This window comes from Rhinopithecus bieti, unplaced genomic scaffold (assembly GCF_001698545.2).
Source record: "Rhinopithecus bieti isolate Rb0 unplaced genomic scaffold, ASM169854v2 scaffold_7167, whole genome shotgun sequence".
Taxonomy (NCBI): Eukaryota; Metazoa; Chordata; class Mammalia; order Primates; family Cercopithecidae; genus Rhinopithecus; species Rhinopithecus bieti.
The window spans coordinates 274405-302266 of NW_016805471.1; the positions used below are offsets into that span (position 1 = coordinate 274405).

The 27862-nt window shown below is 36.6% G+C and overlaps 1 protein-coding gene across 3 annotated transcripts in view; it reads right to left on the minus strand.

Moving 5' to 3' along the window:
- The window catches only part of ATP10D (ATPase phospholipid transporting 10D (putative)), a 119887-nt gene that overhangs the window by 40329 nt on the left and 51696 nt on the right, over positions 1-27862 (minus strand). For all 3 annotated transcript variants that reach the window (XM_017872645.1, XM_017872646.1, XM_017872644.1), the window contains exons 6-11: positions 21162-21268; positions 20746-20877; positions 20220-20347; positions 19845-20097; positions 9868-10106; positions 2473-2661 (exon numbers count right to left, since the gene is read on the minus strand). In XM_017872645.1, coding sequence (XP_017728134.1) covers positions 2473-2661; positions 9868-10106; positions 19845-20097; positions 20220-20347; positions 20746-20877; positions 21162-21268 — 1048 coding nt within the window. The remainder of the gene's footprint in view (positions 1-2472; positions 2662-9867; positions 10107-19844; positions 20098-20219; positions 20348-20745; positions 20878-21161; positions 21269-27862) is intronic.

Consider the following 27862-nt stretch of genomic DNA (forward strand, 5'->3'; position numbering starts at 1 on the left):
GCAAATCAAAAGATTAACAAAATATATTTTTCTCTTTTATTTTCCAGATTCTGCAAAAGTTTGTTACTTTGACTTTTCTTTTAAATGGACCAGTAAGCAAAGTAGCTTCATCAAGAAGAGTTATCAATATCATAATGTGGATTTGAATTTCTATTTTCATAGAACTTTTTCTTATTTGTACACCCTGGTTTCTCTTAAATCTTAACTTTTATCAGTGATTAAACTGAGAAATTCACATTAATTATGGAAGGCCAATTAACTGGATGGAAAAATTTTCTCATTCAGAAATGCTCATAAATTAAAAAGTTTTCCCCTAAAAATAACTAATTTTATAATAATTTGAAGGTCTTATGCTGGTTGACTTTCAAACTTATCAGCAACTCAGAAATGAAGAGTAAAACCCAATCACAGATGAGGTTTCTGTATCTCACATGAATGCTGATTAGCTACTTATTCACTGCCTTTCTATCATTACTTTGAAATACCATGAGGCTTAGACTCTTACATGCTTCACAGATTTTCTTTCAAGCAGTAGAATATTATATTCTTTAAGAATAAGGCAAAAATATTTCTTAAAAGGAAAACACCAAAAGATACTTACTTTGAAAACAGATTTATTAGAAAATTATGTGGGGGGAAAAGAACAGCTTTTATTCTGTAACTGCATAATCACTTTTTCAAAGAGCAACTTCCTAGGCAAAACCTTGTAAAAATACAGTTCCTGATGAAGCTCAACTTAATTGGAAGGAAATTATTTTAATGTTAAAGTTGACCACCTCAGAAGCTGCCAAAAGAAAATGATCTGATGGAAAATTAAATCGAATTGGGTTGTGCTGCAAATTGAATTTTAAGTGAGTAAAAGGTGAGAGAGTTATACACAAGGAAGCTAGCACAGCAAGTGGTGAATCACCAGAGTTATACACAAGGAGGCTAGCACAGCAAGTGGTGAATCACCAGCCCATTAAACAAGTTTTCCTCCTCATTGAAAATGAATTTATCATGAATTCTAAGCTACAAATAGACTTTAAAAATCTAGGTGTTTTTTGGCCAGGTGTGGTGGCTCATGCCTGTAATCCTAGCACTTTGTGAGGCTGATGTGGGAGGATTGCTTGAGCTCAGGAGTTCAAGACAAGCCTGGAAAACATAGCAAGATTCCATCTCCACAAAAATTTTAAAAATTAGCTGGGCATGGTGGCAAACACTTGTGGTCCCAGCTACTCAGAAGGCTGAGGCAGTAGGATTGCTTGAGCTCAGGAGGTCAAAGCTACAGTAAGCTGTGATTGTACCATGCAGCTTCAGGCTGGGTGACAGAGTTGAGACTCTGTCTCAGAAAAAAAAAACAAAAAAAGGCCAGGAGCAGTGGCTCATGCCTGTAATCCCAGCACTCTGGGAGGCTGAGACAGGCAGATCACCTGAGGTCAGGAATTTGAGACCAGCCTGGCCAACATGGTGAAACCCTGCCTCTACCAAAACTACAAAAATTAGCCAGGCGTGGTTGTGGGTGCCTATAATCCAGCTACTCAGGAGGCTGAGGCAGGAGAATTGCTTGAACCTGAGAGGCGGAGGTTGCAGTGAGCTGAGACCATGCCTCTGCACTCCAGCCTGGGAGACAGGATAAGACTCTGTCTCAAAAGAAAAAAATCATTAAACATGATATTGAATCCAATACTGTATATTTTGCTTGATACAGTGCATATGATATTGGAGGTCTCAGAAGTCTCAAATAAATCTTCAATTTGGCAAATAAACTAAAGCAAAATGAACTGCTCTCATCACTACCCTCTTAGAGGCAAATAATATAGTAGCACTGAGTTGTATTTCCTAGGTTCAAATCCCACCTCCCCCACAAACCGGTATTGTGACCCTGGGTAAATTACTTAGCCTCATCTGTAAAATGGAGAATAGAAGGGTAATAGCATCTAACTCATAGGATTGTTAGGAGGATTAAACTTGTTAATACCAATAAATCACTTAGACCAGCGGTCCTCAACCTTTTTGGCACCAGGGACCAGTTTTGTGAAGACAATTTTCCACAGACAGGTTGGATAGGACCTCACATCATCAGGTATTAGATTCTCTGGATATTACGATTCTCATATGGAGGACACAACCTAGATCCCTCGCATATGCAGTTCATAATAGGGTTCGCGTTCCTATGAGCATCTAAAGCTGCCCGTGATCTGACAGGAGGTGGAGCTCAGGCAGTAATGCCCACTGGTCCTCTCCTCCCCTCCTGCTGTGCAGACTGGTTCCTAACAGGCCACAGACTGTTACTGGTCTGTGACCAGGGGGGTTGGGGACCCATGACATAAACCATGGTAAGTGCAGAGCACAGAAGAAATGCTGAATCAGTGTTATATAGCTGCTATTATTTATCATTTTTATCCATATATCAAGCTCAGTACAGATACATTTAAACCCAAAATTCTCTTCCGGAAAGTGACCCTTGTTTGCATTAGAGAACTTACTCACCTTTTGTCGGGGTTGGTTAGGAGCAGAAACCACTACTGTGTTGCAAATTGCCAATGCAATGAAGAAGTCGATGATGTACAAAGTTTCCAGTAGTGGATTTTGGATGGTTTCATCTAGTGGCATAAAGAGCCGAGGTGTAATCTGGCTAAATTTGTCTGAAAGCCTGGTGTCTGGTACTACATCTGTTTCCTGAAAATTCAATAAGACAGCGTGTTGTTATAAGAAGTATATAAAAGTTAGTTTTAAATCAACATGAGAAATAACTTGTATAGCCAGGATTATGAATCATGAGATGGTAAACTTTATTTTTCTAAAAACAATTTTAATGTATATCATGTCATGGGAAGTAAGAATAGGGAAATAAAAGACATAAAAACAAATGGATAATCCAGAATGCACATTATCAATGGAGACTATCTTAACTATTAAACTAAACAGGAATTCAGTTTTCACCAAATCTAGATGAGTGTTTTCTCATTTTGAAATACATAATAGCAGAGGTAGATTTTATTGAGCCCAGAATTCTACCTTGGTCATAGATTCATTCACCATCACTTGATGAATACTAACAACTCTTAAACTTTGGGCATTATTCATACCATGTTATTGCAACAGAATATTTTATGGCTTAAGTTACTACTATTATAAAAAACAACTCTCCAAAAATAAAAATTATAAGCAAGTTAACATATTTTATCAGCATTTTCAAGTAATACAAGACATTAATAAGGGTTCTTCCAGATTTCTGATCACCACATACATTTGGCAACTATGCTTTCTTCTCAGTACAGGTTTGTTCTAAGAATTTGTTATTGAAAGAAAGTACTCCATTTTGTTTGACACAGTGCTTCTCACACGTATGTGAGAGTACTAGTTTTGACAAAATAATGTTGTAGTAGAAATCTAAGTATAATCCAGTAACATGCAGTTAACTGCTTTAGAAATTTTTCAGCTGAGTCAAAGGAGGAACCACGTGCTCAGAATCAAGGTTGTACAAAAGCACCATTGTATTCTAACAGTCCTAGAGGTAGCTGGCTCGCAAAGCACACTGACTGCAGGAAAGCCAGGAGAGGAGATTTAGAGAAAAGAGTAAAATATAAGGATGTATGACATGGACTCAGAAGATTATGGCTTATATTTATGCTTAAAAGTTTGGTGAGAGTTAGCATAGGTTTAATAAGAAGAGAGCATGGGATGGAAAACGTATGGGTTTAGGTTCAGGTCTTAGCTCCACTGCATGCTAACTAGAGGTCTTGGGCAGCTTACTTAACCTCCTTTTCCTCTTCTGTCTAATGGTAAAAATAACACTTACCTCCCAGGTGGCTGTACAAAGTAAATGAGATAATGACTAAGATGAGACCAGTATAACAGTAACCTAAGTAATTTAATGTTCCTTTTCCTTCCTTCTTTCTCAAATGACACACTCACCTTCAGACAGGTTAGCAGTCTCACCTGGCTTCCAGACTCACCAAGCTACCTGCTGTCAAAAAGCATTGCTAACTTTCTAACTAAATTCATTAATTCTACTGGCTTGTGCTATTTGACTTAGCAAAATTTGAATCTTGTTCAGTTTGATGGAGTTCATAGCCATTCACGATCTGATGGCTGTTAATTAATAAGTTGATCACATTTTCTCATGAGTCTCACATATATAATAACTCTGAGCTGGCGCTAGTGCTAGACCCTCAGTTACTCAGGGAACAACTCTGGCCTTAAGGACCCCCTTTCCAAAGTCAGTAGAAGAAAGTGGTAAAGTTGGAGAGAATTATTTATTTGGTCAATGAAGAGATGCCTGGGAAATTTGTTGCATGGTATTTTACCAAGGCCTATGATTACGTTGTTGTTTAGTGCTTATGAGATTCCACAGGTCAGGGCAATATTTCCAATGGCATCCTTCTCTGAATGTTAACATGGAATAAGCAAAAAATTAATGAAGAGTTCTATACTGAAATAAGTTTAAGAAATGTTTAAACAAGTTTTTTAATTCCAGCATTTCTCAGAGAGTTTAATGGGTATTAGGAATCTCCAAGAACAGGCTAGTATGTACAGGCTTTTCAAATTCTATTTTTTAGAGACTTCTTTTATAGAAGACATTTGAGACTGAGTCAGAGACCACAGAAGCTAATAGTGATTTTATTGTATCAATGATCTCAGCAATTATTTAACTAATAATTGGTTCAGAACATAAGGATTATCTTGCATTCTGACGTCAATCTAACATTGATGAAAGGTTTGCAACTTCTGCATTTGTGACAAATGCTATTTACTATGGTCTGAATGTTTGGGTCTCCGCAAAATTTGCATGCTGAAATCCTAACCCGCAAGGTGATGGTATTAGGAAGTGCAGCCCTTTGGGGTGATTAGGTTATGAGGGCAGTGACTTCATAAATGGGATTAAAGTCCTTATAAAACAGGTCCAAGGGAGTTTGTCCACCATATGAAGACACAGTAAAAGAAGGTACTGTTTTTATGAAACAGGAAGCAGGCCCTCACCAGACCCCAAATCTGCTGGCTCCTTGAACTTGGACTTTCCAGCCTCCAGATCTGTGAAAAATAAATTTCTGTTGTTTATAAGCTACCCAGTTTATGGTATTTTGTTCTGGAAGCCTGAATGGACTAAGATACTATTTATGTAGTCAACGTAATATGCCATTCAGGGAATCCAATGACTGCGTGACTGAAAGGCTGTGCCATGGCCATGAGAACAGAAGTAACACTGAAGTTGGCCCAAGCTGGAGGTGAGTGGGAACAGTGTGTGAAAGTGGGGTTGTGTGGTTCTGGTCAGCAAAACTATGCTGAGAAGTATTGTCAAAATAAAGTGGGAAAAATCTAGAAAGTCAGGACCATAGAAGACCTTGAAAAGCACCATAAAACAATATACATAAAAGAGCCCAGAAGATTTAAGGAAAGGTCTACATACAAGGAAGCTTCAGGCATGGCTCGTTCTTCTACTTTAGTTGGTCCCACTAAATTAAGTTAATTTCTAGTGACTAAGAAGTTAGTCACCAGTTAAGGTGAAGATAGAGAGTCACCACATGCAATTCTTATCTGCTTGACTGTATCTGTAGCTATTTCTCCCAAGATCAAAATCTTCCTTATTGAGACCCAAGATTACATTATTAACTTTTGCTCTTTTGTCGGTGATGGATGGTTTCTGCCTTCTCTGGATGCCTGTTAACTTCAGAACCAGGCTCAAACCATCTTACTTTAAATAATTCCTTACATATGTATGGACTCTCTCCCCCAGAGAATTTGGAAGGCCCATTAAAGTAAGGACTGTATCTTATTGATCTTTGGATTCCAAACTCAGTACCTGACACATGGGTAAGCAATAAAAGTGTATTGTCATATGTTACTATAATTTTACTATAATTTTACTATAATTTTTACTATAATTTTTACTATAATTTTACTATATGTTTACTATATGTTTACTATATGTTACTATAATGTTACTATAATTGTCATATGTTACTATAATCTCATATCCCATAAGGAAAGAGAGGGAGAAACAACCAGATGAAAAAGATGTTCTTCTTTGGAAAATAAACACGTATTACCGCCCACTGGGCTTAAGTAGGTATTTTTTTAAAATTCAAGAAAATTTTTACTTCAAATGAGAGCGCAGATTACAGAGCATGATGTAGACAGCTTCCCATAATGTAAACAAAGCCTTATTTGGTTTCCTGGTGAGAGTCTAGTCTCTTTGTCCTAATCTTGTATGGTATCTGCCTATCTCAAATTTTAGATTTACCCTTATAATTCCCATTATGCCTTCCTACTAAGTTGTAGATTTCACATTCAGGTTTACTCCTTTCTTTTTTTTTCTCTCTCTCTCCTCTACTTAAATTCAAATTAACAAGCAAAAACTGGTCAAAACTCCCTTTGCCCTCTAATAGTGTTTGTTGAATCTTTTGAATGGCTTTCATATAATTTAAATGTTAAATTTGTTTCAAAACAGAGAGAAGCAGCAGCCCACTATAATTGTTTATGCAAAACTTTAAAAACCCACGGTTTAGTAATGGACAAAGGATGAGGCATAAAGTTGACCAAGGAGCTCTAATACTGTTCTTCACTCTTCCCCTAGTTCCACCTGTACCCAAGGTTTTTCATTTCATTGCCAGATGCCACTCTACTCATTTTAAGGGTTCACCACTCCACCATTGCAACTTTGGCTTAAGAGTGGGCACAAATATCTTCTATTGCCACTACTCCCTCCCCACTGATTCCTAAACAACACAGTCCTGAAAAAAAAAAAAAAGAGACAAAGGTCAATAACCACATGCTAACAATTCCTCCTGCACACCACATTCTCCCATGGCCCTGTGGTTCTGAATGTCTGCATGTACCACATGCTGTAAGCTCCAAATGCCTTTCCTTCCTTTTCCAATCTGTGATTTTCTCTCTACTCATTAGTTTAATCCTAACTCAAGTTGTAGCTCTTTCAGGCAGCCTTTCTTGATCCTTCTTCACTTCCTTAGAGCTGATCACTCCCTTCTTTGTGACCTTACTATACTTACTTTACTTTACTTTGGATATACTTACTATACTTTGGATTAACTACTATGACTACATCTTACTGCAGGTTTATAATTATTTGTTTATATGTCTATCTTCTCTAGCTAGAACAAAACTGAAGGCTGAGGTCACGTCTTATTCCAGTATTATGCCATGTCCAGTATTATGTCCAGTATTATGCCATGTCCAGTATTATGCCATGCCTTCCATTAATTCATTAATAAATTCATTATCTCATAAATATTTATTGCTAATCTGTGGTGCCAGGCACCCCTGAAGGTAAGAGGTGTGCATAGAACAGACAGGATCCTGGCTTACATGGAACTCACATTCTACCTGGGGGAGAGAGAAGATCCAAAACTATCCTAACAGCAAATAAATAAGATGCCTTTATATTGAGACAGAGAGAGACAAGGGAGAGACGGAATGTACTTGGAACTGGGTGGCAGAGAAGGCTTCACTGAGGAGGTATTTGAACTAAGGCTCAATGACAGAAAGGAGACAGCTATACAAAGATCTAAGAGAAGAGCATTTCATGTAGAATAAACAGTATCCTTGTTGAATGAAAAACTCCAGAAAATTAAAGACGCATAAACACACTGGCATACAAAGTAAAGGTTCCTATTTCTAAAACAGGTACTATGAACCCAGGACTCATGGGCCTCAGTGACATTCTAATGCCTAAAGGCTGGTACATCTTCATCAGTACCCTGCCTGGCATCCTCACTTGCTGGCTCACAACTCGCCTCCTCTGAAGGACGCCATCTTACAACCTTCCACTTTTAGACATCACAACTCTCAGAATGTCCTCAAGCTGGTGTTCTTAACCTGGGCTCCACAGATGGGCTTTTAGAATTTTATATGACATATTTACAGATGCTTATTTTTCAGATAAAAGATTATGTAGTTTTCTCAAAATAATCTTTAGTCTTCTAAAGGATAAAATCAACTTGCTTAGACCAAGATTGAGAAATAATCTTATACACTGAGGAAGACCATGACCTACTTATTCTATATATTAGGGGTATGGTTTTGCAAAACAAATACAACAAGGACAACAATAACAGAAACACATCCATATAATCAGGAATGACACTGGAGTATAAGGCAAATGAAAAGAAAATGGCACAGATGAAAAGACAGCCTGGTAAGTAGCTTCCTTCAACAACCTTTAAAAATACTTTATTGAGAATGGACATGCCAGCCATTGTGCTAGATGTTGATTCAAGATGGATAAATCCTTCTCTCAGGGAGTTAATGGTGGATTGCCAGAGGCAGAAATAAGACCAATGCCATGTGGATGAAGGGATGGAGGGACGGTGTAACCAGAGCTCGGACGCTGAAAGAAGAGAATCTGAGAAGTCTTCAGAAAAAAAGTGATATTTAATTTAGTTCTTAAAGAAATAAATATTTCACCAGATTTGGTGGATGGAGGTAGTATATGAAGACAGAATATATTTTAGACAGGGTAAATTTATCTATAAAGGGACAAAGACTTTAAACTAAGAAATGACCAATCATTTGTTCCATGAATAGGGTGAAGTTTGATCAAGAAACCAATAAGGTGTGGCACAGACCCACCTTATTACCAAACTGTGCTCCTTCTGTCTAAACAACAGCCAACATGTTCTTACTTTCAGGTGGATGGAAAATGAAAAAGTTCAATACAAGGATAGATAAAAGATATAATAGAAGAAAATATATCGATAGAAAATAGAAGAAAATATATTTCTGATATGGTCTTATAATGAGTATACAGAATGAACTGTGTACATTCCTTTCTTCTTCCATTTTACAAGTTGGAGAAATATTAAGTCTTGGAATCACTTGACATATGGCTAAGATATAATATAATAGTTTTTATGTTAGTGCCACAGAAATGACATGGACTGAAATGATCACTCCAGTTGCTGTAGTTATGCATTTGCTGACAATTTGAGAAGAGCCAGGATCATGGGAAGCTCAAGGCCTTCCCAGTACAAATGAGACCCCTGGGGTCTACTCATATCATGTCTCAACTATGAAAAACATACAATAAATTCAATGTAGAAACACAAAGCTTCCCCAAAGCTGATTTATTCTTGTTATGTCACTTATTTTGTAGGTATTATGAGTCTGATGACTGGGAAATCCTCATCTTGGTAAAACGCAAGACTTAATGAAATGTAAAAGGTAGAGAAGGAAATTGAACTTTTATACAGGTAATTTTAGATATAGCAAAAGGTTGATTTCTAATTTTTTTTCACACAGCACCTTTCTCTCTTTTTCCCATTGGCTACATGGTCCTCTAGTTTTTCTGGAGTAAAATGGATTTGTTAATGGATGTGACTAGACAGTTCCTGACACTTCCCACTGGAACTCATGAACACATTCTGTTGAACTCTGAAATTGATATATTAAAAAATGACCTTCTGGAGGCTAGGAATAGGGAAAAACCACAAGTCTGGTGGGATTTGGGAGATTACAGAGCAATAAAAAGGTCTTCAATGTACCACATGGTCTATGAATGTTTCTGTAAATTACACATGCTTATCTGACTATAAGATAACTCTTGTAAGCTTTGCTGGTTCTGAGAGTGAGCCATGATTCTTAAACCAAGGCAGCCTTCTTCAGGGTCACACATAATCAGCCCTGACCAGAAATACTCTATTTTTTTCAGAAATGGTATACTACCTCTCAACATTGAATTATTTTTTAAAAGTAGGCTAGTGTGATATTGTTTGTTTATACTTCTAATTATGTGTGGTGATCTTGCAGCTCATGTAGTCTCTTCTAAGGTAGAAAAGACAACAGAGTTTAACTCTATCATAATTACAAGGCTGTTCTTTCATCATACACTGTGGATGTGCAAGATTCTAGTCATGCATTCACACTTACAATGGGGCTACTGAAAGCAGCCTGTCTGGAATGAGGCACTTCACTGGCTCCTTCTCTACTTCCTAGAGTAAAAGAGCTCCCAGCAAGACGATTTGAGGGCTTATTTCCCAAAAGCCCATTACGAACTATCCTGCAGCTGGGGGCTCTCGGTTTTGCCATATTGCTGAGGGAACCACTGAGTGTGTCTGTAAAATCTTCATCTTCAGAGACAGCTTCCTGATAGGACTCCAACCTCTTGGCTGTGGGATGAAAAGCACATTAAGTCAACATCTGAGAAGAACCACTTGTAAGTTGAATATATCAGGCAGTTGCTTAAGCAGCTATTTCACACCATCTCCCCTGCTTTCAAATCTGGCTGCCAAGGCCTATACCCTGCCTACCTCCCATACCCTTGGTCAATGAACTTACCTTATACTTCACTGAGAAGCAATCAGATCAAAATTCCCTTCTTTTTCCGTCATCAAATCTACCTACTTATCTGCATCGGTACTCATACTCTCGGCCTTTCCTCCTCCTACTGTGAACAAATCATCTCTCTATGTTTCAGACACCAAATTCTCCACTTGTCATCTGAATCTCACCTCTCTGAACTCAATGACTTTACCCTTACAATTCTTCCCTTTTTTATTGACACCAATCTCTCTTTAAGTAATTTCATGGCTTTCTGTCCCCATCTCTCCACTAACGTTGCTCTTTTCATGGTCACCAATGAGCTCCATGTTGTCAAATCCAATGATCACATCCATCCTTATCTTATGTGAACCCTTAGTAATATCCAACAGACTTGACCATTCTTTCCTTCTTGAAATGTCTCTTTTGGTTTCTCTAACATCACACTTACCTGATTTTTCTCCCACTTCAATAACTGTTTCTTCTTAGTTTCTCCTGCTATCTCTTCTTTTCAGCCCTCAGATACTGGAGAGCTGCAGAAGTGCCTTCCCTTCTCTACCTGCATCTTCCTTGGTGATCTCATCTGGTCCCATCTTTGAAATGACCTCACTGGGAAGTGAAGACTTCCCAGATCTGATCACACAATTTATAATAGATTCTACGCCAAGACCTACCACCATCTACACATATATATCTTATTTATTTTGTTTTTTGAGTCATCCAGTAGAATACAACCTCCAAAAGGTCAGAGAATTCTGTCTGTTTTGCCAATATGATAATCTCAGATGTCAAAGCAGCAGTCGATAGGTACTATCTTTGTAAATGAAACTTAATGACTTACGCAGTTACTTAAGCCAGAAATCTAGAATCCTCCTAATTTCCTATCTTCTTTCTTATTTTCAGAGTATCACTAACATCTGTCCTCCATACATCCAAAAAATATCTCAAATAACTCTACTTCTCTCCATATCCATTACCTTAGTCCAAGCCACCATCATCTCTCAACTGGACCAGTGCAATAGTCTCATAACTGGTCTCCTTGCCCCTCTGCAATCCATTTTTCAAATAGTAGCTACAGTGATCTTCCTAAAAGATAAAGCAGATCAGATCACTTCCTGCATAAAACACTCCAGTAGCTTTACAATTAACTGAGAATAAAATCTGGACTCCCTATCCTGGCTTAAATAACTCAAGATGATCAGAGTCCTGCTGACCTATCTAACTTTGCTTCTCTTTCCACATGCCCACTAAAATCCAGACTCACTGGCCTTCTTTCTTTACTTTGAAAAGTAATAAGCTCACCCCTGCCTGAGGGCTTCTTTACTAGATATTCCCTCTGACTGGAAGCCTTTCCTATGGAATTTCAAGACTATGTCATTCAGATCTAAGCCCCATGTCCCACTTAGAAAGGCCTTGCCTGACCCTCTAGGTCAAAGTGGCTATCCAATCATTTTATATTATACCACCTTATTTTAATATTCTGCCAAGCCCTTATCACTATTTTTTCTTGATTAAAAAAATTAACATATTTGTGAATATTTTCTCTAATAGAAACTCCATGAGAGCAGGGGCCTTGTCTGAATAATTGTTCAGCATTGTACCCAGTGTCTGGAATACAGACCATCAATAAATATGTGCTTGTTGGATTGCTGGTCATCTCTATTCAGCCTAACTCTAGCTACGGAATAAAGTATGGCTTTGGGTAAGTTATTCTATGAAGTAAAGAATGTTTGCACGTTCTATTTTTTTTTTTATAATAGTTTTTGTCTGTATTCTTTAAAGGCAAGGAGAGGCTAAGGGTCTATGTGGTGATCCTAGGTTCCAGTACCAACTCTTCCAAAGACTAAGTGGCTTTCAGCAAATCACTTGCTGTTTCTGGGCCTTTGTTTCCAGAATGAAACATTTCAGAATGAATGATTTGGATTCGGTGACTTTAAGATCTTTCCCAGCTCTGCAAGTCTCATTATATAATCTGCCTAAACAACACGGAATGTTTCCCAGTATGACCTTCCAGCTTCAAAAACTGGTTTACATGTTGTGTCCCAAAGATTCCGATCTCCTCCATTTCCATCTATGCCTTTGCTTGGAATATTCATTTGTGTCCCTTCTATTTACATAAATCCTGAACATCTTTAGAAGTTTAGTTCAAATGCCAGCCCCTCCACAAAGACCTCTGTTAACTATACTGCCTCTTACTCATACCACTCATTGGGAATTTAGAGATTACATGTGCAGAATGTATCAGGCATTTGTTTACCAGGCACTTGCCTCGTTTAATCATAATATCTCAGCAGATACTATTAATACCTGCATTTTACAAATAAACTTAAGTAATTTGCTCCATCTCACAAAAATGGTACAAATGAGTCTTCAAATGAGTTCTACTAGACTCCACAGCCCCGTGCTTTACTGCTTCTGAATCTACCTATATATGTTAACAGGGCCAATTTTAAACACATGGCCAATATCCCCTGCTTAATTTCAATGAGTCCATGTTTTGTCATTTAAATAAAAGTTTATTAAATGAATAATAAATGAATGAATCAATAGACATGTGAATGAAATATCCCTAGTATTAAGGGAAAGTTGTGGGGTAGCAAGTTAATATTTTTTGAGGTCCTCCTTTTTTCATGCATCTGGCTTGGTCATTATATATGTGTGTATGTGTGTGTGTGTGTGTGTGTGTGTGTGTAATATATATGTATATATACTCCCTTTTTATCTTCAAAATAATGCCATCAGGTAGAAACTATCACTGCCTACTCTGCAGCTGAGGAGATTAAGACCCAGAGAGATTAAGCAGTTCAACCATTTTTAAACAGCTAGTTGTGGGTGGAGCTGGAAATTCTATTTAGGTCTTCTGCCTCCAAAGCCAGCACACTACCCACTACATTATAGCTCCTCACCAGTGATTTGTATATAATAGGTTCGCTTAGTGGTTCTCCACATGGGGTGAATTTCTCCCCTGGGGGTTTGGCAATGGCTGTAGACACTTTTGCTTGTTATAACTGGGCGAAGTGTGCTGCTGGCATTCAGTGGATGGAGGCCAAGAATACTTCTAAAAATCTTACAATGCTCAGGACAGCCCCAACAACAAAATTAATCTAGCCCAAATAGTGCTGAGACTGATAAATCCTTGAGTAGCTTAAGGAATTTATTGATGATGTAACACCATTTTAAAATATTTTAAAAATACAGAAGTTTCCCCTTATTCACAGGGAATACGTTCCAAGACCCCCAGTGGATGCCTGAAACCATGGATAGTATTGAACCCTAAATATACTATGTTTATTCATATACATAGATACCTATGATAAATGTTAACTTATAAATTAGGCATAGTAAAAGGTTAACAACAATAACTAATAATAAAATAGAACAATTATAACAATATACTGTAGTAAAACTTATGTGAATGTGGTCTCTCTTTTTCTCTCTCAAAATATCTTATTTTACTATACCAAAGGTAATTGAAACCGTGGAAAGTAAAACCACAGACAAGGGGGTAATACTATACTTCAAAACACATATAAACATGAAAGCTATATTTAATGATCATGCAGCTTCTAGCTATCATTAGGGAAATCAGTCATCATGCAATTATATAATTAGTATAGTTCCAGGTAGCTCAGCTATTACTGTAGGGAAAACTTGTTCAATCAGTACAATTACAAAAGTGGAATCAAGAAGACATGAAGTGACTCAACCTTTAATCATTTTTGGAAGCTATGAAAAGGAAATAGGCTGGGCCGGTGGCTCAGGCCTGTAATCCCAGAACTTTGGGAGGCCGAGGTGGGTGGATCACCTGAGGTCAGGAGTTTGAGACCAGCCTGGCCAACATGGCGAAACCCCATCTCTACTAAAAATACAAAAAAATTAGCTGGGTATGGTAGCAGGTCCCTGTAATCCCAGCTACTTGGGAAACTGAGGCAGGAGAGTTGCTTAAACCCAAGGGGCAGGGGTTGCAGTGAGCCAAGATTGTGCCACTTCACTGCAACCTGCGCTAAAGAGCGAGACTAGACTCCTTCTCAAAAAAGGAAATAGACCAGTAAAGTTGCAATGTGATTCAGAAAACAAAGCTACTGGAGCTGTAATTCCAGGCTCAGCGAGAATTTTATAAAAATTAGGTGTGAGGCCAGGTATGGTGGCTCACACCTGTAGTCCCAGCACTTTGGGAGGCTGAGGTGGGCAGATAGCTTGAGCCCAGGAGTTCAAGACTACCCTGGGAAACATGGCAAAACCCTGCTTCTACAAAAAATACAAAAATTAGCCACGTGTGGGGGCATATGCCCATAGTCCCAGCTACTTGTGAGGCTGAGGTGGTAGGATCACTTGAGCCCAGAAGGTTGAGGCTGCAGTGAGCTGAGGTCATGCCACTGCACTCCAGCCTGGGTAGCAGAGTGTGAGACTCTGGGTTAAAAAAATATATTGTAGGAGAAACAAAGATTTGTTATAATACTGATAAAACTTATCCAAATCGTTATGATTTTTAATATTCTTTAGTATTTCTTTAACATTTCTTAATATTTATCTTAAAGTAGATTCTAAAATAGTTACATAAATGACTCAAAGCAGGGCAGGAATTCTTACCTTCTGCTTCATAAGAAAAAACTTACAAAGTCTGTTCTTTCCTTTGTCTGAAGGTAGATACTGAGATAGGTACCGAATTGTCTACTTTATTTCTCTTCATTATTTAATCCCCAATCTGTCTTTTCTTCCCATTCCCCTCTTCAAATACCCAGTAATCTTCCTATAGCCTGTTACTTGCATCAATTTGATATATGGAAGAAGTGGGCATGATTCTACGAAACAAAGAGTTTATCATATTTTCAATGTGCTCTCCAAAGGGCCCGAAACGAGGGTGAACAGCATTCAGAAGAGCTTCCTTCAACTGTATCATCAATCCTCCGTCAACCCTTTCACTATGAACTAAATCTGCAAACATTTCCAGCATTCCAACTTTTGCCTGCTTGCAAATAACACATTCAGCTAAACCTTCTCCAACTGTATCACCCATATATCCTTGATATATAAACCTTTGTTCTAAACTAATTCCCCACACATTTCCAGCATTGTAAGAACGTCCAATATCCTGCCTTCAACATCCCAAGCCTTAATCAGGACAAAATCCACCTCCAATACTGACTGCCTGAAAATCAAAACTAGATGGAACAAGAACACTGACTTCATATCTTATGACAATGAACATGATAATATATGTTTACATATCTGCCTCCCACATCAGACCATGAGCTCCTTAAGAGATAGGCCTGTTTCTTATTTTAACAATATTTACAACCACAACGACAGTAACAACAGCTATATTTATAGATAACTCATTTTATGCCATTTGCTGTTCTAAATTCTTTATACGAATTATCTTCTCTCATTCTCTTAACCATCCAATGAGATTGACAGTGTCACTGATCCTTTTTATTGAGGCATAGAGAAATTAGATAGTTGTCCAGGGCGACACAGCTTGTAGGTAGTGGGAATGGGATGCAGACTTAAGAGGCCTGATTCCAAAATCCTTGTTCTTGGAAAGTGTTCAATGCTACTGTTTCCATGTAAATCAGATTCACAAACTGTACATCATAAAGGCATACTCTGAACAAGTCCAAATTGATAGACATTCCACAAAATCCCAGAATAATGCCACTCAAAACTGCTAAGTTTATCAAAAGGAAAGAAAATCTGAGAAACAGTCATCTAGAGAAACTGAAATGATGACTGTTATGTAGTATCCTAGCTAGGATCCTAGGACAGAGAAAGAACATTAAGTAAAAAAGAAGGAAGTTCAAATAAAGTATGTGTTTCGATTAATAATAATGTATCAGCATTTGTTCACTACTTATCACAAATATATCATATGACTAATGCAAGAAGATAACAACAGGGGAAACGGCATGAGGGCATGCTGGAACCCTCCAGGATATCTTTGTAACTTTTCTGTAAAGCTAAAATTATCCTAAATTTAAAAGTTTATTTTTAAGAAAGTTATTCTCTTTAAGCAGTCTTTTAAAGGAGTGGCTTGTTAAAATTTTAATATGCATATTAATCACCTGGGGATATTATTAAAATGCATTTAATTGAAGCTCTGCAGAGGGGTCTGAGTTTCTGCAATTTAAAAGCATGTTCAGATGTTGCTGATGCTGCCAGTACATGGAACACATTTTGAAGCTAGAAGGTTTTAAAATATACAATGGTGTTGTCAGGTGTGTTTAGTGCAATTGCATGTGTAAGAAGTTGTTTCGAAGCAGCAATATTCTTCACCAAATTATCTCCTAGGCAACACTTTTACAGAAAACCCTAAAGGACTACCCATTAAAACACAGATACATGGTTAAAATAGTTTTCACTTCAGTGAAAATATGTCTCAGAATTAACTTCTAGAGAGAACTGGTCTCCACTTGTGTGTGTGTGTGTGTGTGTACACATGTGTTTAATTTTAAACCATTGCATAAAAAAGACCAGAAGCTCTGGGTGTGTCTATGGTAGAGAAGTGGTCAAAGGCAAAGTTAGTACCTCTAGAACTTTGGTTCCCAAACAGGTAGCTTATCAATTACAGTTCAGTCAGGACAGCATTTGATTCCCAGTCACTTGGTATCTTTTCTGCATGAGGGGGCATAAACGAAAAATACTCACTTGGGCAGGGATATGTATGTTCAGTGACTAGAGTGGAAGAGGGCTAGTGTTAGTTCTTTGAAATGTTATGAACACAAAATTTTGTGCTACAAATACAAAAAAAAAACAAAAAAAAAAACACCGCAGTGCTTCTTGCTGTATATTTTATGAAACATTGCTGCTGCAAGACAGTTCCTAAAAATGGGGAACTATGGTCAAAGAATTCAGGAAAACACTAACCTCACAAATGCACTATAGAGGTTTGGCATAGCATTATTAATGTGGTTCCATTTTATTGAATAATGAATGATGAAGTCTTAAGAAAAATTATAAAAGTAAAATCACACTGCGATGCCATTTCTGTTTTAAAAACAAAAACATAAGTGTGTGTGTGTGTGCAAATGCATATCTTAAAAACAAAAAACATATATATGTGTTAAAAAAAGACCCCAAAAGTGCATTAAAATGCTAACAATGATCTATTCTGTTTGGTGGAGGTTAGTGATGGCTTTTACATTTTACTATAAGATGAAACATAATGCAGAGTGTCATCATATTCAATATGATTAGCTGTATTTTGCATTTGCATGGTGACCACATAATAAACACTTAACATTTTACTCCTTGCACTCACAGGTTACCAAAGTTGACTTAAAAGTACATGTACCTAGAAGAAAATATAGTATATTTTTAACAATACCAGGCATGATGGGTTGTCTAAGTTCAGCACTACCATCAGAAATCATAATATTCATAATAATTGACAAATTTATATAACAAAGATATAAACCTTTTGATAAGAAGAGACACTGGAAGCACAATTTAGAGACTGTGGTAGGCAGAATTCTAAGATGGCCCTGAAGAGTCCTGTCCGCCATGGTAGATACACCTTGTGACTATGCTATGATCAAATTATGCTATGTGGCAAAAGTGGAAGGATTTTACAGATGGAATTAATCAGCTGACTTTGAGTAATCTGAAAGAAGACTACCCTTGGTGCACATGATCTCATTAGGTTAGTCCTTTAAAAAGGATTCAGGACTTCCCTGATGTCAGAAAGATTCAGAATGAGAAATTCTGTTGCTGGCCTTGAAGAAGCAAACTGCTCTGCTGTGGTGAGGCTGTGTGGCAGGAAACAGCAGGCAATCTCTTGGAGCTGCGAACAGTACCAGGATGACAGCAGCAAGAAAGCAAGGACCTCAGTCCTAAAACTTCAGTACACTGAATTCTGCGAAATATCAGTGAGCTAAGCATAAGATCATCAATAAGATCACAGTCCCAGCAGACACCTCTATTTCAATCTGGTGAGGGACCCTGAGCAGAGGAGGTACTCACACTATACCCAGAGTCCGACTTTAGAGATACTGTGAGACAGCATATTTGTATTGGTTTAAGCCATTATGGTTTGTGGTGATTTGTTACGTGGTGATAGAAAACTAATAAGTGATAAATAATGAACCAGAAAAATATTTGTCACATACAGAAGAAAAGGATAACATAACATAAGGGTTGATATCCAAAGTATTTAAGAACTTGTTCTAAATGAGTGCACAAATGAGCATTGGTGCTGACCACAAACAATCTAGACTAAGCATACAAGCTGAACATTAACCCTGACTTCACATAAAAGCTCTCCCACAGCCTACCAAGAACAAGGAAACCTCATTTAAAAAATAGGGAAAGAATTCAATTAACTTACCAAGGAAATTAGAATGACCAAAAAACATATAAAAAGTTAAAAATCTCATTACTAAGCAGAGACAAATTAAGACAATGAAGTGCTAACTTCTCTGTAAAAATCACACAGATTAAAAGTGTACTTCATTACATTATGGCTGTGTGTGAAAACAAGCACTATTTTCTGGGTTGTAGGAATGTAAATCAGCATGATATTGTAGAGAAAAATGTATCTTATAAAAACAATTGAATAAATGTATATGTACCAAGATGCATAATGCATGCCAAATTTTATTTATCATAATTTTAATCTCGTTTATCTATCTTCGTGTCATAAATCTAAATTACATGCAATCGGGGACTTACGCCACATATTGGGAGCTCACAAAATGTTTGGTGAATGAAGAAGTGATGTTAACTACACGTGCTTTTATATTAACAAACTATCACCATTAAGCATAGCAAACTAAGTTTGACCACATATAGTAGAAAACTATATTCTTAATTTTAAGTTATGAAATGACTTAGGAAAAATTTCATAAGACATTGTTGAATAAAATAAACAATTTACAAAAATAGTACTATTACATGTTCTAACTCATAAAAGGGAAAATGTGCAAATATATGTTCACATATAGAGAAGTATGCATAAAGAATAAGTGGTTACATATTCACCAAATTGTTAAGGGTGGTTAACCTTGGGAGAGTGGGGCTTTTAATTTGTTTTGTTCACTTCTACGAATTATCATTAAAGAAGCACATATTTCTTTTATAAATTGCAAAATTAATAAAGTTCAACTCTTTAAAGGAAACTTGGAATTTACAAATTTATTTCTTTAGAGTCAGAAGTTCAGCTCATTTTGCTTAAACTAATTATTCTTAATCAAGCACCAATGGATACCTAGGGGCCAAACAATGAAGCTGCAAGGAGCCTGTAATCCCTTTGGAATTATTTCCAAAATATTTTTCAAAGAAATGGCCCATAGTTTCATTAGCTGTTCAAGAGTATTTATAGTACAATATCATTTTCATCCCTCCAATTCCCACCTTTTACTTCCACTAGTAATTTACTTCACTTTTAAAGAAACCATGGCAGTAGACTGCTAGACTTTAACCTACTAGCTTTTGAAGGAACAACAGTGAAGCTTAAAGCCCATCTGCAAGCATTAAGTACTCAATGCTTAAATCAACCACTTCTATGTCAGAATTGTCAGACATGCAACACTTAAGTGGTTTCAAAAAAAGACCAATACTAAGGTTGGTTTTCACAGAAATCCAACACTCACCATTTTCTTCATGGCAATAATCAAATCCTGCCACACTACATCTTCGAAAAACCATCTTATTCTCAGTGAGGGTTCCTGTCTTATCAGAAAAGAGGTACTGAATCTGTCCCAGATCCTCGGCGATGTTCAGGGCTCGGCATTGAACAGTAGAATCCGTTTTCTCATTGTAGAAATCCACATCACTTTGAATGAAATATATTTGTCCAAGCTTCACAATTTCGATGGAAACGTAGAGAGAAATGGGAATCAAGACCTAAGAAGATCCAAACAAGTTTTAAAATGTCAACATAGGTTAAAGAAAGGATGTGAAACTGAACATAGCTGGATAAGCAGCAAAGATGTTAAAATTCTACCATAAGCTTAATCAAAAATTACCTGTAACAAAATGATCATGGTCCAAAACATATAGAATCCTGCCAACAGTGGTGATATGATACGTCTATCGGGTTCGGGGTTATTGAAAAAATGCATCTTTTCATACCTGCTCAACCAGATTCCATGACCTTTCAAAAAATACACAGACATCAAAAGGATGCTAAATATATAGCATGCAAACAAAAAACTTTTTCCTAAAGGAGAAGGAATGAGAGTATTCATTTGATTGAACATCAGTTGTTTGTTTTTGGAAACAAAATTCAAATTCAAAAGGCTGTACATTCTCCTCTCTCTCTCTTTAAGTCACTCTCCAGGTTTCTTCGGTACTATGGCAAAATGTAAATGGATAGAGTCAACATTAATATTTTCAGGACAAAGGATGAAAGCGACAAGGGTATGAGGTAAAAACATTACTGACAAATAAAATCCACCTTACCAAAGTCAAACATTCACAGATATGATTTTGAAATAAAATACTTTAATATCTTGCTGAAAAGATGTCAGCAAATAATCAAATTTTACCTACCCACTGAGCCAGTTAAGCACATTATGACCAGAAGCATGACACACCAGAGGACATCTGTGTTTGCTCTTCTTTCTAATTTGCTGCGCTTGTACCGCGGCCCACTGTTGTTCAGCATTGCTTTGGTTTCATGGCCTATGAAGGACGTGCAGTATGATAGAAAATGTACAAATTAAAGCCAATAAGCAAATACCATATTTAAAAATCTCTCTGGCAGACAATTTAATAAAACACAGTTACATGACCTATTTTGTCAGTTTAATCTTCTTTTGTGATCCACTTAGAAAAACAGAGACCAATAATTAAGTTTACCAGACAAAATTTCCTTTCTGCTTCAAAAGATTGCATTTTGAGTGAATGAAAATGCTAACTTGTAGAAAAGCACAGAGTAGACAATGAAAATTAGAAACATAACTGACCTGCATAAACCACAATGCCCACAACAGCCTCTGTGTTTCTAATGGTGCATCCTCTAAGCAACAAATTTTCTTTACTGAGACCCACGCGTTCTTTGTTGGAATGTTCTCTATAAGAAAGACAGCATATAAATTCACTTTTAAGTAGCAAAAGTGGGGATATAAAAATAAATTTCATGGCCCTTGAATGTTTTTGACTTGGAATAAAAGGCATTTCACAGGAAAGGTTTCAAATCTCTGGCCCATTTACTTTGGTTATTTCAGTTACTTGCTTTGTTTTTGTTACTTTTTTTTTTTAAGACTTTTAAGTTCAGGGGTACATGTGCAGCTTTATAGGTAAATTGTGTGCTGCAGGGCTTTGGTGTGCAGATTTCATTACCCAGGTGATAAGCATCATGTCTAAGAGGTCGTTTTTTGAACCTCATGCTCTTCTTACCATCCACCTTGAATTAGGCCCTGGTGTCTATTATTCTTATCTTTGTGTCTATATGTACTAAATGTTTAGCTCCCACTTATAAGTGAGAACATGTCGTATTTGTTTTTCTGTTCCAGCATTAGTTCATTTAGGATAACGGCCTTTAGCTTCATCCACATTGCTACATGACCTCATTCCTTTTTATGGCTGCATAGTATTCCATGGTGTGTATATAGGTCACATTTTCTTTATCCATTCAACTGCTGATGAGGATTTAGGTTGATTCTGTGTCTTTGCTATTGTGAATCAGTTACTACTTTGTCTAGGAAAAGATGCAACAAGTTTCTAACTATCATTATTTTCAATGGTAGTCATTGTTTGTCAACTTCTATTACAACAAAAAAAAATTCCAAGCAAGAATCCTGCTTTTTTAATACAAACTGTATTTAGGATAACTTAGCAATTGATGAGGGAAAAAATCCTGATAGAAAATTAACATTTTCAACTTGGATGAACTCAAGAATCATTCTAGGCAATGATAATCAGTGGCTGCTAAAATCAATGGTTAAAAGGCTGATGGGAATTTTATAATAATAGGATAAGAACTCATCCTTTTTTATGGCTGCATAGTATTCCATGGTGTATGTGTGCCACATTTTCTTAATCCAGTCTATCATTGATGGACATTTGGGTTGGTTCCAAGTCTTTGCTATTGTAAATAGTGCTGCAATAAACATATGAGTGCATGTGTCTTTATGGCAGCATGATTTATAATCCTTTGGGTTTACACCCAGTAATGGGATGGCTGGGTCAAATGGTATTTCTAGTTCTAGATCCTTGAGGAATCGCCACCATGGAATACTATGCAGCCATAAAAAAGGATGAGTTCATGTCCTTTGTAGGAACATGGATGAAGCTGGAAACCATCATTCTCAGCAAACTATCACAAGGACAAAAAACCAAACACTACAAGTTCTCACTCATAGGTGGGAATTGAACAATGAGAACACTTGGACACAGGAAGGGGAACATCACACACTGGGGCCTGTTGTGAGATGGGGGAGGGGAAGGGATAGCATTAGGAGATATACCTAATGTAAATGACAAGTTAATGGGTACAGCACACCAACAAGGCACATATATATGTAACAAGCCTGCACGTTGTGCACATGTACCCTAGAACTTAAAGTATAATAATAAAAAAAAAATANTGGGATGGCTGGGTCAAATGGTATTTCTAGTTCTAGATCCTTGAGGAATCGCCACCATGGAATACTATGCAGCCATAAAAAAGGATGAGTTCATGTCCTTTGTAGGAACATGGATGAAGCTGGAAACCATCATTCTCAGCAAACTATCACAAGGACAAAAAACCAAACACTACAAGTTCTCACTCATAGGTGGGAATTGAACAATGAGAACACTTGGACACAGGAAGGGGAACATCACACACTGGGGCCTGTTGTGAGATGGGGAGGGGAAGGGATAGCATTAGGAGATATACCTAATGTAAATGACAAGTTAATGGGTACAGCACACCAACAAGGCACATATATATGTAACAAGCCTGCACGTTGTGCACATGTACCCTAGAACTTAAAGTATAATAATAAAAAAAAAATAGTAATAGGATAAGCCTGATAACACTAATCTTACAATGGGACAAGGAGACATCATGGGCCTCATGATTTATGGGAAAGAAAGTCGTGGTCCTACAGGTGCTTAATCAAACTTCTATTAGGCATTTCAACCTGGGGTCTGTGGCTTCAGAGATCTGTGAAGCCTTTGAAATTGTACGAAATATTTTGTGTGTGTGTGTATGTATGTGTGTATACATGCTTTTTATTTTCCAGGGAGAGACGCTGTTTCTTTCATCAGATTCTTTAAATGTCCCTTGATGGTTTACAGAGAATAAGATGGCCAGAGAAACATGTTAAACGTCACCACAAGAATGCAGTTGGCCAGATCTAAAACGTGGTAAATTCTACAGGCAAAATGACCTGTTTATTCAGAAAAATGAATGATGTAGGGGAACAAAAGGGGGAAGGAGGGGAAGCCCAATCCAAGGAGGGGGCAGTCACCTCAATCTAGAATGTGATCAATTCTGTAAGCTCAATGACTCAATTTATTAGGAGAAGAAATGTAGAGACATACCAATCAGATGCAAAGAATAGACCTTGTTTTGATCCTGGTTAGAAAAAGACAACTATTAGAAAACATTTTTCAGATAATTGTATATATTTGAACAAAAGCTTGGTATTAGATGATATTATGGAACCGTTCTTAAGTTTTGTTAGGTGTGATAATGGTATTGTGGTTGTGACTCATTTAAGTCCTTATCTGCTATAAGTATATAGTAAGGTATTTACAGTGAAATGACACAGTGGAGGGGTAGGAAAGGAAGTAGAAGCACAGCTGAAACAAAGATGGAAAAACTGAAATAGCTAAGGCTGAATGATGCCACATGGGTGTTCATTATACTTTTCTTTCTACTTTTGGTGTTTGAAAATTTCTGTAATATATAATTTAAAATTATTGAAGTAATTACTTGACTAAATTGCTACAGTGGCAAAATACAGAGCAACATCACTGGAATATTTAAATAAACAAGCAAAAGTAATGGTTTTCATACATTTTGAAAATGTCCTAATTTCAGTATGAAAATTAGGTTGTTTTCTGGCAATAAACTTCAATTTACAAGTTACTGCTTGTTCCTTACATATATAAAATTTGTTAATATAACCTTGCTATGTGAAATTACAATTAAAATAAAATAAAAATTATTCAAATAAGGTTTCAAACTACAAAGAAAGAGAAAGACAGATTTATCATTTCATTCCCATAGGCTATAAAGCACTTTCTTCTAACAGGTATATGTTAGAAGGCCTGTGTATGAAGAGATGGTAAAAGCTAGATGCATCCTTGAGTTTAAGCTAATTCAACTTTTTCGTTTTACAGATGAGGAAATTAAGTCTCAACATTCACATTTCCATATAGCATTCCCGAGTAAGCACCAGCCAGTCCTCAGCAATGTGGCATTTTTTTTTCTTATCCCTAGAGTCCTTATAGGAAATAATCTAACACATAAAATCATCAATTCCAAAGTTCCTCAGATTTTTTTCCCCTGAAATCCTTATTTTTCACCATTAAATCACTTTGAGGTACGACCATTAGACAAAAGTTCAGCTTCTATATTAATTGCACTTACTGCAAATTCCAAAAATTTCCTGTATTTTACATGTGTCTGATAATTGGCACTTACGGTATGGAACCTTCAGGATTTTGTGTGAAGCACTGGCTGTCACATACAGCTTCCATGAAACATCTATCTGCTATGTGCCCAGCACTCCAACCCAGATGCTAGAAATAGAAAAACAAGCATATGCAGTCTGGACTAATGAGGTCTAAGAGGAGGTAATACAGGTAGAAACATGTAAGAGTAGTAAAAATATGATAGTATGATAGCAATCTGATATTCAGCATACAGTGTAGTCACAAATAGGGAGGATGTCAGTTCTAGCTTAGAGCATGAAGATCAAAGAAGGTGTCATATAGACAGGTAGCTTGAGCATCTCAATTTGTGTTTAATTTTTGAAAACAGGCCACAAAGCAGGGAAAGAATAAGGAGCCAGTTTAGTGGATTAAAAGAATTCCACAGAAAATCACTGTATCTACCTAGGCTAGAATCTGGCCTACCTAGACACATAGATCAGTGGAAAAGAATAGAGCATCCAGAATTGAAGCCACATGTCTACAACCAACTGATCTTTGACAAAGTTGACAAAAATAAGCAATGGGGAAAGGAAACCCCATTCAATAAATGGCACTGGGAAAACTGGCTAGACATATGTAGAAGAATAAATGAAATCCCTACCTCTCACCACCTACAAAAATTAACTCAAGATGGATTAAAGACTCAAATGTAAGACCTGAAACTATGAAAATCTTAGAAGAAAACCCAGAAAAAACTCTTTGGACATTGGCCTAAGCAAAGAATTTATGATTAAGACTTCAAAAGCAAATGCAACAAAACAAAAATAGACAAATCATATTTAATTAAAACAAACATCTTCTATATAGCAAAAGAAACAATCAAGAGAGTAAACAGACAACCTACAGAATGGGAGAAAATATTTGCAAACTATGCATCTAACAAAGAACTAATATTCAGAATCTACAAGGAACTCAAACCAATCAACAACTACAAAAGAACCAAATAACCTCATTAAAAAGTAGACAAAGGACATCAACAGACATTTCTCAAAAGAAGACATACAAGAGGCCAACAAGCATTAAAAAAAAAAAGGTCAACATCACGAATCATCAGAGAAATGCCAATTAAAACCACAATCAGATACCATCTCACACCAGTCAGAATGACTATTACTAAAAAGTCAAAAAATAACAGATGTTGGCAAGGATGCAGATAAAAAGGAATGCTTATACACTGTTGGTGTGTATGTAAATTAGTATAACCCCTGTGATAACAGTATGAAGACCTCTCAAAGAACTAAAAATAGAACTACCATTTGTCCCAGCAATCCCACTACTGAGTATCTACCCAAAGGAAAACATTATATCAAGAAGACAACCACACTTATGTTTCTTGTCATGCTATTCACAACAGTGAAGTCATGAAATCAACCTAAGTGTCCATCAATGGATGATTAAAGACAATGTGATATACACACACACACACACATACACACACACACACCATGGACTACTATTTAGCTATAAAAAACAATGAAATCATGTATTTTGCAGCAACATGGATGGAGCTTGAGTCCACTGTCCTAAGTGAACTAACTCAAAACCGGAAAATCAATACTGCATGTTCTCATTCATAAGTGAGAGCTAAAAAATGGGTATACATGGACATATGGAGGGAAATAATAGACACTGGGGGCGCCAAAAGAAAGGAGGGTGGGAGGAGCATGAGGGTTGAAAAATTACCTACTAGAAACAATGGTCACCATTTGGGAGATGGGTACACTAGAAGCCCAAACCTCACCATTGCACATGTCCACGTAAAAAATCTGCACATGTACCATTGAATATATAAAAACAAAAAAATTAAAACATGCTACTATTATATTCTACATTTACTTCCATCTTACTGTTACTTTTCCTAGAATTTTAACCAACTTTGTTGAGTTGTTTATCCATTTACCTGTTGAGGAACATTTGGGTTTCTGCCAGTTTTTGGCTATTACAAATAAAACTGCTATGAACATTGTATACAGGTCACAGAATGGAAAACTATTTTCATTTTTCGTGGGTAACTGTCTAAAAGTGGGATGGCCATGCTATATAATGGGCATATGCTTAGCTTTTTCCGAAATTTCCAAATTGTTTCGATAACAATTGGATGACAATAGTGCAACAATTGGTTGCACTGTTTTACATTCCCACCAGCAGCATATGAGTATTCAAGTTCCTCTATATCCTTGCCAACACTTGGTACACTTGATCTTTTTAATTTTAGCAAGTAAAGCTCTGTGGTTTAACCTGCATCTTTTCACAAAATTATTTGTCATTCATATGTCAAATATATCAGTTCAAAGTCTTTTGACGGTTTTTAAAGTTGTTTGTTTTATTACTGAGTTTTGATATGCCTTTATATATTTTGAATAGAAGTCCTATATCAAATACATGGATTGCAAATATTTTCTTCCTGTCTGTGACTTGTCTTTTCATTGTGAAAATAGTATCATTTGAGGAGCAAAATTTTAAATTTTGATGAATTCTTTTATTTATTTTTGTCTTCAATGGATTGTAATTTTGGTGTTGTATCTAAGAAATCTTTGCATAATACAAAGTAAAAAGAGTTCCACCATGTTTTTTTTTTCTGAAAGTTTTATAACTGTAGATGTACATTTAAGTCTAGGATTCACTTTCAGTTAATTTTTGTAAATGGTGAGAGGTATGGACTGGGGTTCACATTTGAAAATATAAATACCCCATTGTTGCAGTACTGTTTGTTGAAAAGATAACCTTTCTCCATCAATTTGTCTTTGCACCTTTGTTGAAAACCAGTTATCCATAAATGTGTCGGTCTATTACAAGACTCTACAATCTCTTCCATTGATCTGTTGGTCTATCTTTTTATTTATTTATTTGTTTATTTATTTATTTATTTACTTATTTTTATTATACGTTAAGTTCTAGGGTACATGTGCATAACGTGCAGGTTTGTTACATATGTATATTTGTGCCATGTTGGTGTGCTGCACCCATCAACTAATCAGCACCCATCAATTCATCATTTATATCATGTATAACTCCC